This window comes from Lutra lutra, chromosome 8, assembly GCF_902655055.1.
Source record: "Lutra lutra chromosome 8, mLutLut1.2, whole genome shotgun sequence".
Lineage (NCBI taxonomy): Eukaryota > Metazoa > Chordata > Mammalia > Carnivora > Mustelidae > Lutra > Lutra lutra.
The window spans coordinates 94,221,430-94,239,330 of record NC_062285.1 but is presented as its reverse complement, the minus strand read 5'-3'; the positions used below and the strand labels follow the sequence as shown (position 1 = coordinate 94,239,330).

The following is a 17,901-nucleotide window of genomic DNA, read 5'->3' as shown; positions in this document are numbered from 1 at the left end:
TATATTGGCTTTTATTTTAAATTTGTATCTTCCAAAAAAATGAACTAAAAGTATAGACTGGTTCCGTGGTATAATTTAAGTATACTTCTTTTTAGGCAAACAAATATGTGGAGGAAGGCGGGGGATGAGATTTAGGTAGACACAAAAGGAATTAGGTATGATTGATTGCTCCTTTTTCATAGCCTTCTCCATAGGAATTAACTTATACTATGCAAACTCCCCACTGGAGTGGTGTGTCCAGACCTTACCTGTGCGACACAGAGGCATGTGACTAAGAACCTATCAAAGCTCATTGTTCACCTATGAGGATATAGCATAAGGAGGAAAGACCATGTGAATAAAAATAAAAGAAAATCAATCCAGACTCACTCTAGTTGTGTTTCTTTTTTTTTTTTTTAAAGATTTTTATTTATTTGACAGATCACAAGTAGGCACAGAGGCAGGCAGAGAGAGAGAGGAGGAGGAGGCAGGCTCCCTGCTGAGCAGAGAGCCCGATGTGAGGCTGGATCCCAGGACCCTGGAATCATGACCTGAGCCGAAGGCAGAGGCTTTAACCACTGAGCAACCCAGGCGCCCCTCTAGTTGTGTTTCTATAAATTTTCCTCTCTGGACTTTAAGTCCTGACTATCAATGAAAAGAGTGGTCTAAATCATCCCTTATAACCATTGAAATTCTAATGATACATCAACCAATCTCCATTAAGGAACACATGAGAAAACCACAATAGAAGATTCCATAACTTTCCATGACTTTATGCTCAAGGATTAAAATGTACCCCAGACCTTCTTATCCTTTAGTATTCTACTGTGGACCCATCGGCCACTGATTTATTCAGTTTCTTTTCTCCACTTCTACTTTCAAGCAAAGTTTGAATCAAGAGTTGACTTTGAGTAAATCACATCAAGAGTTCAAGTCCATTCTGGACATGGGTAATTTTTTATAAAAAATTTGCCTCTTAGAGGTTTAAAATAAACATATTCTTAGGAAAGGTTTATTTAGAAATAGACATATGAAAAAAATGCTCAATATCACTCAGCATCAGGGAAATACAAATCAAAACCACAATGAGATACTACTTCACACTGATCAGAATAACCAAAATTACCAACTCAGAAAACAACAGATGTTGGCAAGGATGTGGAGAAAGAGGAACTCTTACACAGTTGGTGGGAATGCAAACTGGTGCAGCCACTCTGGAAAACAGTATGGAGGGGCACATCCACCCCAGTGTTTATAGCAACAATGTCCACAATAGCCAAAATATGGAAAGAACCCATATGTCCATCGCCAGGTGAATGAATAAGGAAGATGTGGTGTATGTATACAATGGAATTTACTCAGCCATCAGAAAGAATAAAATCTTACCATTTGCAATAACGTGGTTGGAACTAGAGGGTATTATGCTAAGTGAAATAAGTCAGTCAGAGAAAGACAAATACCATATGATTTCACTCATATGTGGAATTTAAGAAACAAAACAGATGAACATAGGGGAAGGGGAGGAAAAATAAAGTAAGATGAAAATCAAAAGGGAGGCAAACCATAAGAGATGATGTAGTCTAGGAAACAAACTAAAGGTTGCTGGAGGGTAGTGGGTTGGGGGATGGGGTAATTGGGTGATGGGCATTAAGGAGGACACTTGATATAATGAGCACTGAGTCTTATATGCAACTGATGAATCACGACATTCTACCTCTGACACATATAAAAACACACACGCAGGTGTTAAATGGTGCCATACTGCAGAGTTGCTTTACTCTCATGATAGATGTTGCCAGGATTCTGACTCCCTTCCATTAGAAATTATTGCTTTCAACCTGACTGACTTTGGCAAACTATTTTTAGACAATATCCAATTTACTTCAGTCTGGAATTTCGACCAATACAACTTTTGGCTTCTAGATTTTTGTTTACACTCAATAAGGACACTCTTAATATTAGGAGTGGGGGTGGAGGGTGGGGGATGGATATGTAGAGGCTGGCCAGGTGATCATCTGTAATGTGGTTTCAACTTTATAAGGATGTGCATAACTAGACAATCTCAGCTCTAAATGCGGAAACTGTTTTCAAATATAAATGAGAAAACAATTTTACCAAGGTTGACTACTTACATAGTGCAAAGTGGTAAATTTCAAAAAGAAAGAAAGAAGAAAGAGAGAAAGAAAAAGGAAGGAAGAAAGGAAGGAAAGAAGAAAGAGCTCCTTAAAATAGAGCGTTGAGTGCAAAAATCCCCCAGAGTGTCCTGGGCAAATCTCTTATTGCCCTTTAAGAAAATCCAATACTGGATTCAACCCAAGACTTTAATTGGCTGGACTCTTGACAAATTGAAAACTGAGGAAAGCCTTTAGGCTTCCAAGACTCTGTCCCTAAAACTGGTGGTTATGATCTATATCTCCCTGGCTCAGTGTTGTGTACTCAAACAGTTTCAAAGTTTTGGATTATGAAAGAAAAAATATTTTTAATTGGTTTTATAAAGAATTCAGATTTTCACATAGAGTAAGTTTGTTTTAATAGGTGCTGTATAAAGCATATTGCCTGGTTATGAAATCAGTACTGTGAGAAAAGCACTCACATACTCAAGTGGGGCAGATAGAGACTTCTATAGTGCAATGCTTACATTTTGTGTTGTGGTTTCTGATTATGACTCAAAATTGCATTTGCAAGGAGAAGAATCAAAGATCTAGGATACTGTATCATAAACAAGAATGATACTATTGATTGTATTGGTATATGAAAGTTGGTAGATTACATTTAGGGTTAGAAGAACATAAAGAATTGTGTGACAAATGGAATATAAACATGAAACAGCATGATTTCCATTTTTTAAGTTAATTGCAGCCTCCAGCAGTATTAATCTTTCTTTTTTGTCATTGCTTATAAAGGCCTTGTTAGTTTTATGAAGAAATCGTGAATCATTTCAACCAGATGTACATCCTAGAACAGAATCAAATTCCTCAATTTTGAAACACAGACCACTTAGTTGGGAGAACTAATGTTTTCAGATGATAAAGCCTACTTGCTGAATTAAATCACTGTTATATTTAACAGTTTACGATGTATAGTATTGTTCTTTTCGATTATTTAATGACTTCCTATTCCAACAAAAACCACAATAAACCTACCTTACAGTGTGACCAGAAGTACCATTTGGATCATCTAGCTTGACTAGATTTACTAGATAATTATTTTACATTATGCCTACTCAGGCCATATACATCTTATTCTTGAAAATATTTAAGGTTGTCACTCAGACATCTCTTACTTTATGCAAATGCCCCATGCAAACTGGGAAGAATACTTCCTTTCTTTTTTAACCCTAATATTTGCCATCCTAGATCATTACTCCTGTATTCCAAGCCAGAATATTTTCTATATTTCTAACATACAGAATTTTCTGTATTTAAATATAAGTTACTTTCCTTAAATTTTCATGGACCCATCAATTCTAAGATCTTGTCACATAGTGTTTTGTTCGTTCAGCTTCTTGCCTAACTGTCACAGATATGCTGAGCTTTAGTCCTTCTGTCTTTTCAGTTGTTCTCCTCATGATTCTGTAGGTTATTTTTATCTCTTTCTCAAAGAGGGTGGCTTCGTCCATTGCAATATACGTTTCTTTTGCCAAACCATCATTCCTCCCCTGTTGTCAACATAGCTTCTCTGGTCTTACTCTAAATGTCCCAATCCCTTCATTTTGCTTGGATGCCATTTCTCACTTCCAAGAGGAACCTACTAATTCTGTGTGTCTTTATTTTCCTGCAATACTAATGCTCTGTCATCTGCTTATAATGCTCTGTCATCTGCAAAATAACCTTTCTTTTCATTTCTTTGACCTGATTACTCTTAGTGCCCACTGAGCCATTTTATTCCTTCTTTCTCTTCCTCTTAGTGATATTCACTGATACTTACTGATCAATGCATCTAAGTGAAAGGCAAATAATTTTTACACTATATTTGTATAGTTCTTATCATTTTTATACCTTCATGTACACTATAGCTTGATCCTGACAATCCTAAGAGGTATATGAGAGAATATCTCCCTCTTTTATAGGTGAGAAAACGAATGTTCAGAGTGTTTCAAATGGCTTGTCCCACAGCTAAGTCAAGGTTAAGACTCAGATCTCCCAACTCTTTCTCCTATCCGTACCATATCACCTCTCTCTGGCAGAAGGATTGCAATCCATTAAAAGGTCTTCAGTGCATTAGAAACTGGATGGAAATTAACCAAACGCTTCATTGTACCTTTGCAGATGAGAGCCCCTACACTAAATCCGCCAGCCAGACAAAGCCGCCTGATGGAGCGTTGGCTGTGAGGAGACAGAGCATCCCAGGTTAGACCAGACTGTTGGATTTTTCAGCTGTTTTACTTTTGAACCCTGTTATTTGGTGATCCTAAATAGTTCCAACTTGGTAATAAAAATCAGTGCAATTTCATAGGGTGTAGACTGCATTCTACGCAACTTGTTCAAAGGATATTCATAACAGCTAGCCTTTGGGAAAGCTTGCCAACTTGTGAGAAATCATCTATGTGCAAATCCTTTGTAAAATGACTTGAAGTTATGTCCGCTCTCACTCATTTGCTTACTCTCTTCTCTGTTTCCAGGGGGTGACTTTCACAGCAGCATCTATTTCTTTACTGAGACATACAAGCCAGAACAAAGGGGTTCGAAATTGCTGTGGCAGAACGTATATTTGCTGAATAACAAATTGATCCTTTCTTCTTAGCTCTTTGAACATGGATTGACTTCCAGGGCAACTCTTGTAAAATTCTGGGACTTTGTCTCCTTAGGAAGCTGTGATTAGAATTCTCATACTTGAATAAGTGATACCTGTTTCTTCAACAAAACATTTTGGACAAATATCTTAAAATGCCTTTACTCCAAAACTTCAATAGTTTGAAGCTTTGAGTTTGAGAATGACACAAAAGTTCTAAAGAAGCGAAAAAATTCAAAATACTACTCAAGCTTGATGTAAACGTGTTAGTTCATGGAAAACCACTTATGGAAGCAACTGTTCTTAAGAGAAGGGTTAAAACCATTAATACATTTAAACACATATCAAAAATAATGTCTTTATGTATTTTATATAGTAGATTGAGTACCGCCAAACCTTAGCTGTGGGATTTTAGAGCATAATAGTTTAACAATTCAAGAGAAATAAAGCAGTATTTCAAACATTAAATTGAATGGTTTGGCAAACTCTGACAGTGAAAACAGGAATTTTTCTATTTGAATAAGAGCAATACGAGTCCAGTTTCTGAGCAATCCTGCCCATGATTATTATTTACTTTTATAAGAATGACATGTGGTTATTTTTCTTTTTATTCGGAAGGCTTGGATTCATTATGAAAGTACATGGCTTATAAAGAGGCATATTGTGAACGTGTTATACATCCTTGTTTGTGTGCTTTGAAGATTCTAAAGTAATTTGAATTCTATAATTGGATGGCATCACCCAGTGCCGAGATTTCTTCTATTCCATCCTATAAAACATCATTCTTAATGCTAGTCACATTTAGAAAAACTACTGTAGTCAGCCGTGGGCTGTGTTCTCTACTTTCTCCTTGTCAGCAGTAAGGAAGTACCCAAAGTTTGAAGGTCAGGAATGCCAATTATCCACCAATTCCTTGCTGGCTTCTTTGCATTACCTGCTATGCACTACTCCTCTGCTGGAAAGAGTAAAGAGACGTCCTAGTGTCCTTACCACTTTATGTGATATTGGACAAAAGCACTGATGATAATCATGTTTTCTTTTTATGGGTTCTCTAGTGTTACTAAATTATAACACATATTTGAGGGCCAAACTCTTCCCTAAAGTCATTCAGTAGGGTTTTTTTTAGTTACATGCTAGGTACACAGAAGCCTTTCATCACAATCCTCAGTTCATGACACACAGTAATTCTTCATTACAGAACCTTTTCCTTTGGTCCTCCTAATATCAATTTAATTAGAATCACGAACCTTTTTTGTAGGCTTCGTGGGTTATTCTCTTAGGATTTCCACATGGACAAACATCTTTCTGTTCCTCTTTGGTGAAGTAGCAGTCAGAAGGATTGGGGGTCTTGAAAATCCTCTTATTTAGAACAGTCCAAGAAGAGAGACTTCACCAGCCAGAAACCAAAGTGGTTTAAGTGGTTAAAGAAACCAAAGTGGTTAAGAAACCAAAGTGGTTAATAGCTGATTATTACTTACTTTATTGTAAGGAGAAGATTAAGGAACTCCTTAGAAACTGCTTCCTGACTTCCAACACTTGGAGTTCCGAACCTTTGCTTACTTGACTTTACTGCCTTACTTAAAAGACCCTATTCATTCTTGTTCTAACAAAAAGGGGGGATGAGGGTCCTCCCTTGATCTATGGCCAAGAAGTCACTTAAGGAGAGATCTAACCCAGCATCCAGAAGTCTTGACCAGTCACCTACTATGTTTACAACATTTACGCCTACTAAGGTCCACAGAGCAAGAGTCTGGGGAGGTGCATACTCTTTATTAATTGCAGAAGCTTTAGCTTAAAAAAATCCTAAAATGTTCTCCTGTTGAACTCCATTGGACCACATGAAGCCATAAGAGCAGAATGCAAGCTTACAGTCTTTGTTCCTTTCTCCTGCAGTCCCCTCCCAGTCTTACCCTCCTCAAATGTGTTTTACCGCCTTGGTAGCAAGGAAGGCTGTAACTAGGAATGCAACAAGGAATTGAAAGAAGGCCTAAACAGGTCTTTCTTGGCTAATCTAGCAGAACATGGGTCTTCTCAGTGCAAAGGTAGCTCTCAAGGCAGATGCAGCCCTACAGCCATTTTGCTGCCCAGATACCATAAGGAAACACAAGGAAGCTGGAACCTTAAAGGAGCTATGGTTTTTCTCACATCTACCCCAGACTCCACCCTCAACAATCCTATGGTGGTGACTGAATTTGATCATTCGTGTTAGCACTTTCTCTGATGGAAGGGGTGAGAGTGTAGTGGAGGAAGGGTGTAGGGTAGTGGAAAGCATATTAAACTTCTTGATCCAAGTTTTATGAAAGCTTAGTTCTTTGAAACTTATTCTACAAATGTAGACCTGCTGCTTCCTGGGGTAAATAGTTATACACATATGCATAGGCAAGATTTCTTAACATGGGTTCCACTGTATTCATGGCATAACAAGGAGCAACTTGTAATAATTCTGTCCAAAGAGAAAACCTTGAATGTTAACAGAAATATAATTTGCTTTTCATTCATATCAAGATCCACAACCCCTGTCTAAACTCAAAATTACTGCAGCAATTATTTTATACTCACAAGTCAAATATGTGATTTTCTTAAGTGACAATTCAAACTGTAAATCCTTTCATCCTCCGCCTTTTCTCTTCTCAAAAAAGGGAATGGATTAAACGTCTCTTAGGAGCAAAATACATTTGCTTTGGATAAAGGGGAAATGCATTATTCATGTTATTTGGAAATTTGTCATTTTAATCATGTCTCTTATGACACTAAATGTGAAGGAAAAAAAGATTTTTTAGCCTTTCATAAAGTTTTGTAAAATTTTAATAATGATGATAGTAAAAAAACGACATGACTGTCTCTACGACACTGAAGTTTAAATTTAGATTAAAGACCTGTTAAGTCTGTTAAAAAATATTAAGGAAACATATTTTCAATCTCTTTTCTGCCTGTGTTTTTTTTTTTTTGTCAAAGAGAAGATGATTTCCAAGTTCAAAGATATTTTGAAGTAACAGATTCTACCACACATCTATGTTTATTAAAAAAAATCTCTTGATCTGTTCCCATTTACTTGACAGAGTACTGGTGAACTGAAATTTGCTCACTTCAAGGGTCTGTCCAAATTAGAGGAAATTTCTACTGATTCTTAGTTTAACACATTTTGCAATAATTTGTTGCATTACCAACTTAGAGATGAAAGATTTAATTATGTGTCTAATATTAATGAAGGGAAAAGATAAGATACTACTGTAGACTTTAAGGCCTAGAGTTAGTGTATTATTTATTTGACATGCTTCCTCTTTCCAAGTAGGACAGCTTTCTTTGATTATGCTAGTCTTGGCAAAGATATCTGGGCAGTTCAAAAATGCAAGAAGATGTCAAGCGTTCACATCTATTATATTTCCAAACATTGGCGCCCCAGGAAAATTATCTTAACTGTAGCCAGAATGGGCTACAAAAGTTCATGCGGGATTTTTTTTCTCCTAGAATATAAAAAAAGACACATCAATTTGGCCATAATGGAATAAAGTTTGTATCAGTCTTTCTTACTTCTCACATTTGGGTATTTGCCAGGGGAGTAAAAATATGGAGCTGAGTCTGAAATGTCCATTAGCCCAAGATGTACACACCCAAGCTGTTTAGAATACATCCAGGAAAGGGTCAACACCTATGGAAAAATCAGTCTGGAGAATACTACCGGGCCCTTGGCACCACAGAGAAGCTGGCAACATTAAATTAAGGAGGAAGGTTCTGCCTTCTCTGTCCAGCACTTTCCTGTCTTCATTAACACACAATTTGACACTATATTGGTCAACATTTTCATTATTATGGCACATAGAATATGACATTTACACTAGGTTTTTGTAGCTATAAGATTGTGTATGGGGGCATGTATGTGGTTCCACCACAGAGTTCCTCCAAAAAATAGGGGAGTCTCATTGGTGGCAAACTCCAGTCAGTGGAATCAAGCACGGATGAAATGTCCTACAAAGGAAGGTGCTGCACGGTGTATACGTGTATCAAATCATCACATTGTTCACTTAAAGTATCTTCTGGTTTTATCAATTACATCTTGGTAAAGCTGGGGAAAAAGAGGTAAAGGACCATTATATTGCCAGTGTATTCTCAAATGATTTAGAAAAGAAAATTTGCTGTTTCTGTGTGTGTGTGTGTATGTGTGTGTGTGTGTGTGTCTGAAGGAGACCTGCATAGTGTTTCTACCACTCTTTTAGAATTTTCAACTTATTTCAAAGATTTAAAGTAAAAAAAAAAAAGAATGGTGCCGTAGTGCACCAATGTTACCCAAAGATACTACATCAAACTCTGCTGTTAGTGAGGGAGTGACCCACGCAGGAGAATAGGAAAAGACAAGCACCTCTGCCCCTCAGCCAGGCTCTCCCCACATCCTCAGAAACAAACAGCGGACCAAGAGAAGGATGAGGGGACTCAGGTCCGGCATGTGCCTTCCCGGAACCCCTCACAGTTCGCATTCGGAACACAACATAGCAGTGTTTACCAGCATTCTGATGATTGGATATTTAAGGAATCAGCAAAAATAAATCACATCTTTAGTGAAAAATTTCTGAGCCGATCAAGCCAAGACTACGGGTAGCTTCAGAGATGTCTGAGAGTCTGTCCATACCCTTACTTGGTTGTTTGTTCTGGCCATAGTCCTGTATCTCCCACGCTCTGAAATTGACACTTTGATTTATTGTTTTGTTTTGTTTTTTCTTTCTTATTCCACCCAATGTAAGCTGCTCGAGGGTAGTTACTGTCCATGTCTTGTTGCCAAGTGTGTGTCCAGTGCATAGAAGAGAGCTAAGCAAATGGTAGGCGTTCAGTCAGGCCTTGCAGAATGAATGAGCAGGCAGAAAGTGGCAGGCATCTCTGCTCTGGGCAGAATCTGTGACCTTATGACTAGTACGCTTCCTTATGAAAGAAGTCTAACAGTGTCTCTTTACCCTATATTTTCTGACTCGTGGAATGCTGTGTAGCCCTTGTTCACGTAGGCCTTGAGGCTGCACCAAATACATTTCTAAGGAAATCGTCCACGGCCCAAGACAAATGAGTGAAATATAGGTCAGCTAGAAACTAGAGTGTTTTAAAGGCCAGAGGTCCCCCCTCCAGCCTTACCTGTTTCCATTGGAGCAGAAAATGTCCATGCAGTTCTAGAACGCTGCACGACGCAGGAAGTCGGAGCATGATTTAACAATAAAATTGACAAGTTGAGAATGAGACATTCAAGTGTTCTGCTCTAGGAAAAAAAAAAAAAGGGCTAAAAAATATGTGAAAAGAGCCAGAGTCTATCAATAGATGGATGCAAGGCAGAACTTATTACTTATGATGGCAGGTGCACATTAAAGATTTCCCCCAGAGAACTGATCCACTTTGCTGTGTGGCTGGTCGCACATAGTGAGCTCTCAAATAACGCTGGGCAAGACAAGCTGGCTTGATTTGTGTGCTCGGTGCTGCCACTTTCATTAGCAATTCAGAAAAATGACAGTCCATTGTGTTTGAACTTCTCTCACACCTTAGTAAACATGGGTGAAATATAATAAAGTGGCATGTATGCGGTGAACAATTTTTAAACAATGATTCTCCCAGCATGCCATTTAGAGAAAATTATTTGTAGGGAATTAGTACTGTGCCTCGATATTTCCTGAGCCCCCCTCCCCCACCCCGTGCTAACAGGAGTGGTGGCATTTGGTCACTGTCATGCTCCAGATACACATAGTAATGGAATGGGGTGGCCGGGGTGGCCAGCACAGCCCCCCAACGTCTGAAGATCATTTTACAAGGAGGCTCAAGGATATGTGGACAAGAACTATAAGGAGAAAGCCTTTTCCCTTTGAGACTTTTGCGCTGAAGAAAAATTAATTCTCCCCGTTTCCAAGTTAGGGAGCCCTTCAATCAGGGTTTTTAAATCAAGTGACTTTAGAGAATTAAGCTGGGTGAAAGTTGTATTGATTGACCGGCGCTAGGGAAAGTGAAGAACCGTCTTACACAATTTACGGTAGAATAGAGCAGTTGGGCCCATCAATATTCTCTTATTACATGACTTGGAATAGTTTCCCAAATTTCTGTCACTCACATGCCATCCTCATCATGCTGGCGATATATCTGTGTTCTATCCATACCATAATTACTGTGGTTTTTTTTTTTTTTTAAGATTTTATTTATTTGTTTGCCAGAGAGAGAGAGAGAGCATGAGCACAGGCAGACAGAGTGGTAGGCAGAGGCAGAGGGAAAAGCAGGCTCCCCGCCGAGCAAGGAGCCCGATGCGGGACTCGATCCCAGGACGCTGGGATCACGACCTGAGCCGAAGGCAGCCGCTTAACCAACTGAGCCACCCAGGCGTCCCTACTGTGGTTTTCAGTCAATTTAAATCGATTCACTTTTTTCTTAGCTTTATCCAAACCTTTGTTATCTGGGTTTTGAGATACTAATTATGTTTTCTAACATAAATTTTTAAAATTTCTAACCCTGAAGTTTTTTAAAAGGCTCTGTGTCAGAGACTGTGGACTCTGAGAAACAAACTGAGGGTTTGGGAGGGGAAGGGGGTCAGGGGTTGGGTGAGCCTGGTGGTGGGTATTAAGGAGGGCACGGATTGCATGGAGCACTGGGTGTGGTGCGTAAACCATGAATTCTGGAACACTGAAAAGAAATTTAAAAAACAGGCTATGTGTCCTCTCAAATACATCTGTTAACGTTTATATACACCATACTTCAGGAAGCACTGTGTTGGAATGAGGTTCTTCTCAAAAGAAATGACTTCGAGAACCCCAATGCTGTGTACTTCATTCGTATGTTGCTAAGTAATTGTAGATTCATAACACAGACATGGGTCTTTGGAATGGCAGTAGAAGGTATTTAGGGCTTTTGCTAGGAAATGAGAAGAAATACTAAAATGAAAGGAGGAGGTTGAACAATATTAATCCAGAGCTTAGGGATAGACAAGAATTCATGGATCCTAAGAGTAATCTAATCTAGAAAGAAAAAATTAGGGAAGCTATAGAAAATTATAAAAATACTACGTGCCATTTATTTCATGCTATGCTTCCAGTATTAGACTAACCATGTTGATAAATATTGTTTTTCTCTTCCCCAAAACTCCTTCAGGAAGTAAGTTTCATTTATTCTTTTCTAACAGATAGGCAAATTTAAGTTTGGAGAGCTAAAATAACTTGCCCATGGTCACAGGGCCTGGAGAATTGTGGAGCTTGGATAAACCCTAGATAAAACTCAAGTTCAGCTTTGCGCAGTGGCAGTATCGTAGCCAATGAGGTTTATCCGAGGCGCAATTATTGCTAATTGAAAACTCAAGTTCAACTAGAATCCTAAACAATGCAGAGGAGAGGGTGGTGAAGACAATCCTTAATGAGTAAGACTTTGACATCTACGGGCCACATGAACCTCTGCTCAGAAGTATACGGAAAATGTAGGGAATCCATCTTAGTCAAAACCGACTGGAACCCTTCATTGGAGTGGGTCAGTGGGTAAAGGCTGAAGTCAGGGGGATCATACCATGATTTCTCTAGTAACAAAGGCCTAGGAGAATCCAGGGAAGAAAACTGGCCATGCTTCAGGCTGTGCTATACTTTCTTCTATACATTTGTGATTTTTCAGGGCTTCCGATTCAAAGGAAAAAATTAAAATTGGCCAAGCAGGCTTATAAATACTTGTTCTTAAACTGGTAATACCATATTCTATGTTTCCCTTTTAAAACCTTGGAATAATACAGAACTTTAGGATAACACTGAATAAATGGAATCAATCCCCATTTTGTGGCCAAGCATTTAACATTGCAAAGAGGTTTCTAAAATAAGGAGATATATATATCCCCCACTATCGGATTAAATGAGTAAAGACTGACCTAGGCAATGTGCATGCCATCTCTTTCTCTCTCTCTTTCCCTCCTTCTCTCTCTCTTTCTCTCTCTCTATATACACACACACACACACACACACATATATATATATAAAATATATATAAAATACATAACATATATTTTATATATAAAGTTTTTTTAATTAAACATTCTTATACATTCTAGAGCCTATTAATGAATTAGATGTTAAACTGATGTTATAAGATTTCTGCATCATCATTGGGAGAAAATACTTTACAGCACCTGCTAAATATCATTTTCTCTTTAAGAGTTTGATTGCACTTCTGGTGCTTTCCTGTTTTCTGCACAGAATGTAACTGCATAGAATGCAAACTGCACATCAGTTCCATGCCTTCTACCCTTGCATACGTGGCTGCATTGCTTTTATTTTTTTCTCCAGCCATACTTTTATTTTCTCCTTAAATCCATTATAATTAACATGATCTCTCTTTTTTTTATTCTGAGTTTTTATCAAAAGTGACCTTTATACTGTCATTCAAAATTTGACTACCCAACAACTTCTTGAGCACCTGCTATATGCCTATTACTATTCCAGGTACTAGGAATATCCTACAAGCTTCTGTCTTCCTGGAGTTGGCCTGCTAGTCAAGGAGACATACATTCAACAAGTGCCTAATATAAGGTCAGACTGTGCTAAGTATAATAGCATGGAATAAACTAGTATAAGGGGTAGAAAATAGTGGATGCAGAAAGACAGGGGCTCTGGGTTTGTGAGGAAAGTCAAGAATGGCCTCTGGGAGGAAATAGCATTTGGGGGGTTAAAATGAGGGGTAACCCATATAATGTTCTGGAGGAAGTGGAGTATAGATCAAAAGAATAGCAAGTGCAAAGGCCCTGAGGTCAGAACAAGTTTGGCTTGTTAAAGAAACTGAGAGAAGTCCAGTGTGGTCAGAAAGGGAGAAGCAAGGCTAAGAGTGGTAATAAATGAGGTCAGGGGATGCTTAGCTGGTTCAGTTGGTAGAGAATGCAACTCTTGATCTCAGAGCTGTAGGTTTGAGCCCCACATTGTAGAGATTACTTAAAAGTATAGAGATTATTTAAAAATAAAATTTGAGAGAAAGAAAGAAGGGGAAGGAGGGAGGGAGGAAGGAAGAGACAGAGACAGAAAGAAAGAAAGGAGGGAGAGAAGGAAGGAAGAAAGGAGATTGGAGAAGGAGAGACAAAGGTGGGTTCTGTAGAGCTTATAGCCAAGGTAAGAGTTTGGAATTTATTCTGAGTGTGACCCAAAGCCATTGCCAGGGTCAAACAGTTGAGGTACGATACAATTTTCTTTTTAAAATTTCTCTGGCTTCTATATGGAAAATAGACTTGAAGGAGACAAGGGTGGGAACAGGAAGATCAGTTGCCATTCCAGTATTTGTGATGGTGAATCAGGATGTCTGGGTGGCTCAGTCAGTTAAGCATCTGCCTTCAGCTCGGGTCCTGGGATCAATCCTACTCAGTCTCCTTGCTCAGTGGGGAGCCTGCTTCTCCCTCTACTTGCCATTCCTCCTGCTTATGTTCTCTCTCTCTCTCTCTCTCACTCGTTCGCGCGCACACACACACACACACACACACACAAATAAGTAAATAAAATCTTTAAAAAAAAAAAGAAAGAAATGGTCGTGAGTCAGGCTAGGATGATGTAGGTGCAAATGTTGAAAAACAGTCAAATTTTGAATAAAGACCCCCGAGAACCTACTTAAAAATGAGATGTGGAATGTGAGAAGAAAATAAGAGTCTAGGATGAGTCCATGGTTTTTTCTCTTCACTGGGTAAACAGAGGTGCCATTTACTGAGATAGAGAGCCACTGAAGACGCCCTAGATCAGCAGTAGAGGGAGTAGGGAACTCAAAGGAGAAGCCAGTGGAGATAGACTGTGGGGTCAGCAGCCATATGTACATCCCTGGTTATGAGTGAGATCGTTTAGGTGTGCAGATCGATTAAGATGGGGTCCAAGCCCTGAGGCTGGAGCAACCAGCCTTCAGAGGTCAGCTATGAAGGAAGTTTCAATGGGAGACATGAACAAAACAGAAGGAGTAGGAGGAGAACCGGGAGAATATACCAGGAATCCAAGCTGAGAACCGCATGTCACTGAGGAAGGAGAAAAAACTGGGTCGAATATTGTTGATAAGATGAATAAGATGAGGGCTGAGAATTGACCATAAGATTCCCTAAGAAGGGAGTTTTTAGTGACTCTGGCTATTTCAATAACATGGTATGAGCAAAAGCCTGATTTGAGTGGGTTGATGTAAGAATAGGACTTAAGTAAACAGAGGCAGAGAAGGTAGACAATCTTTTCAGCCTCTCAACAGAAAACTGTCAAGAGGAGTGGGAAAATGGGGCAGTTGTTGGAGAGGACATATGATCCTGGGAGTGAGAGACTCTTTTTTCTTTAAAAAATATGTAGGGTGACTAACATTACATAATTTTAAAAAATAATATGGGAGAGGTAACTGTGTGTAATACTAATATGGTTGATCCAGTGGAGTGGGAGAAATTGACGCAGGAGGGAGAGCGGGTAAAAGCAAACACAAAGTCTTTGAAGAGGCTAGAGGGAGACTATCCAGCATTCAGTGGATGTGTCAGCAGGAGACAAGGCAGACAGTCCAAGGCACAAAGGCAGGCAGGTGGTAGATTTCCTACTGAGAAGATGTGAGTTCTCTTCCTTGTGTGTGTGCGTGTGTGTGTGTGTGTGTGTGTATGTGTGTCCTCTTCTGTGTTCTATTTTCTTTGTGAAATAGGAAGTGAGATCATTACAGAGAATAAGGTGGTGAAAGGAATGGTATAGGCTAGTAGAGAGAGGAGGTGTCATTTCAAAGGCTGGGAGAATAGATTTCCTAGGGCAATTTCCAAGGCTCAGCGGGCAGCTCTGTAGATCTCTAATTAAATAAAACCCTCTTGTCTCTTACAAACCCTACCTCTTCAAATCAAACAGGATAAAATGAACTCACCCACCTAATGCTGATACCCCATGTTGCCACTTTCTATTCCATTTCCCTTGGGAGCTCTCCTCCAACTTCTCCCTTCCATGGTCATTTCTTTTTAAGAAAACTCAGAATATCATGTGTTTTTATTGAATTTTTTTGCAGTTTAGCTCATCCTGTTTCAAGCTGCTCTACAATTATTTTTCTGTATTCTACACTCATCTCTAATTTGAGGTTAGAGTCCCTTAAATTCAAGAAAATATACCTTTATTAAAATTTCCACCCACAAAGTTTTGCCTAGTAGGGTTCATATCTCAGTGAAGTCCATGTTGGTTGTATAAAGACTCCTTTCACCACTTACCTTAGGATCTGATCACTATTATACATCAAATATTATAAAATAATGGATGAAATGATGAGTACAACTCATAATACTCTAACTCATTCTCTAATAAACACTTAAACCTACCACACTCACATCCATGTGCACATGCGTGCACACACATGGCACCTTTTTTTTTCTGTTTTCCTCTTTCAATATAGGAAACTCCACATCCAACTTCTTCTGCTTCAATATTTTTAGAGACAGGAAACTTACTACCTTCCAAGGTAGCCCCCACTTTTTTTTTCTATTATCTCTACTTATTAGGAACTGTTCTTCATAATGGATTCAGTGGATTTCAATGGATTGAAATTTCCTACCCTGTACCTCCACCCATTGGTTCTTCTAATCCTCTTGAATTTAGCCAAAGTAAGTTCTTCATGTACTTTCATGCACTGATCATCTCTTCCCTGAGTTGTCGTCATTCTTGTTGTTTAACCGGGTAAAGCATGTCCATTCCTTCAACGTTGCTTTCCATGATGTGTTTTCCTCACCCTAGTAGTCTTTCTAAGGTTGTTAATGCTCTTCACCATGTGGCCGCCAAAAGTGAAACTTCCTCTAACTGAAGAGAACACGGTGTGAGAAAACCATCGCCTTCCATGACCTGGATGTTCTCTATTGGGTTAATGCAGATTAAGATTGTATTTTTTACATTAAATAGTGATGTTTGTTTGTGCTGGCCTGACACCCAGTGGGTGTTGTTCTCCTGAACCATTCCTAAGAGTTAGCCTTTCTGCCTTGAGCAGCAGCACTCTGTGTAATACTGGGCAACACTGGACCCTTCGTTCTGTTGTCTGCACGTTCACTTCTATTGTCTTCAGCTAGTAAAATTTGAGAAGAGGAGGGAAGGGTACTAACAATTGTTGGGCATCTATCATGTGCCAGCCGTATTTATTCAAAAGAGATAGTTAATTATCTCCATTTTATGGGGGAAGAAATGCAGGCTTACAGAGGCTTGAGTGACTTGCCCAAGGTTATGCAACAACAGAGCTGATACTTGAGTTTAGAATCATCTGAATCCAGAGCTCCTCATCATTCAGCTCCATACTCAGCTCTCAAATGGTTTAGCTCATCTTTGCGACAAGGTAGAAATAGTCTCTATTCCTGCTTATCACAGATACTTACCACTCTTCTTAGCAGTGCATTAGCCACAAATTTGATAAGCATCTAAGAGTGTTAAGATTTTGGGGCATAAGCAGGACCAAGGACAGAACTCTGAAGCACCCCACCAGGAATCTTGACCCTCCCCCTATTAATACTGATTTGCAGTCTTTGGTTATCATCCTCAGTGAGTTTTAAAACCACAGGCTTTGAGTTCACGGTACTCTGTTCTGTCCATAGGTTATCATAAGAGATCTTTCTCAAAGCCCACTGAAAGGCTCAAGTTTGTACTTACATTATATTGTTTTATATATATAATGCTGATTTGTATGCCTTATTCTTCAGTGGTGAGATAATTCTATCTCGGATTTTACCAGGACATGCCCTTAATCCTAGCAATCTATTATTTCCTGAGCCCTTCATTGTAAAAATTGAGATGCTTACTCATTCCTAGTCTTTTGGCATATCTTCATTTCATGGTCACATCTGTACATTCTCTTAATGCTAGGGGAGGTCATTTTCTGCCTCTAGAAAGCTCCTTAAAATAGATTTTAAACAGCCAAGGAATTGTTCTACTATCACTTTACCTACTTTCAGCAGTTTTCTCATGCATTAATTTTAAATTCTACCTTTTCCAATTTAAGATCATTCTCCTTAGAAGCCGCTCGAGATATGCATCATTAGAATTGAGTAACCCAATATTTCACCATGCTGAAAGTAACATTAGCCCAGCTTCTACCAGCATTAGACTTCTTCCCATGTTCTTGTTTGGGCCTAGAGAACTCGAAAACATTCTTCTAGGTGTCCTTTACACCTCCTATTGTTCTCACATGAAAAAGTTGTCCATATTCTAATAGAATATATCCAAGAACTATTCTTTCTAGTAGGCCACATGAAGGTGTAGTAGCTAT

The 17,901-nt window shown here is 38.9% G+C and overlaps 1 protein-coding gene and 1 non-coding gene across 5 annotated transcripts in view; both read left to right on the top strand.

Annotated features, from left to right (window-relative positions):
* GRIP1 (glutamate receptor interacting protein 1) overlaps positions 1–17,901 on the top strand; it is a 700,704-nt gene that overhangs the window by 508,675 nt on the left and 174,128 nt on the right. For 3 of the 4 annotated variants that reach the window (XM_047742327.1, XM_047742326.1, XM_047742325.1), the window contains exon 3: positions 4,248–4,328. The exons of the other annotated variant lie outside the window; for it this stretch is intronic. In XM_047742327.1, coding sequence (XP_047598283.1) covers positions 4,248–4,328 — 81 coding nt within the window. The remainder of the gene's footprint in view (positions 1–4,247; positions 4,329–17,901) is intronic. 4 annotated transcript variants of the gene reach the window in all.
* On the top strand, positions 11,943–12,085 carry LOC125108027 (U4 spliceosomal RNA). Its single transcript, XR_007129735.1, has one exon. It is a non-coding gene; the product is annotated as a U4 spliceosomal RNA (small nuclear RNA).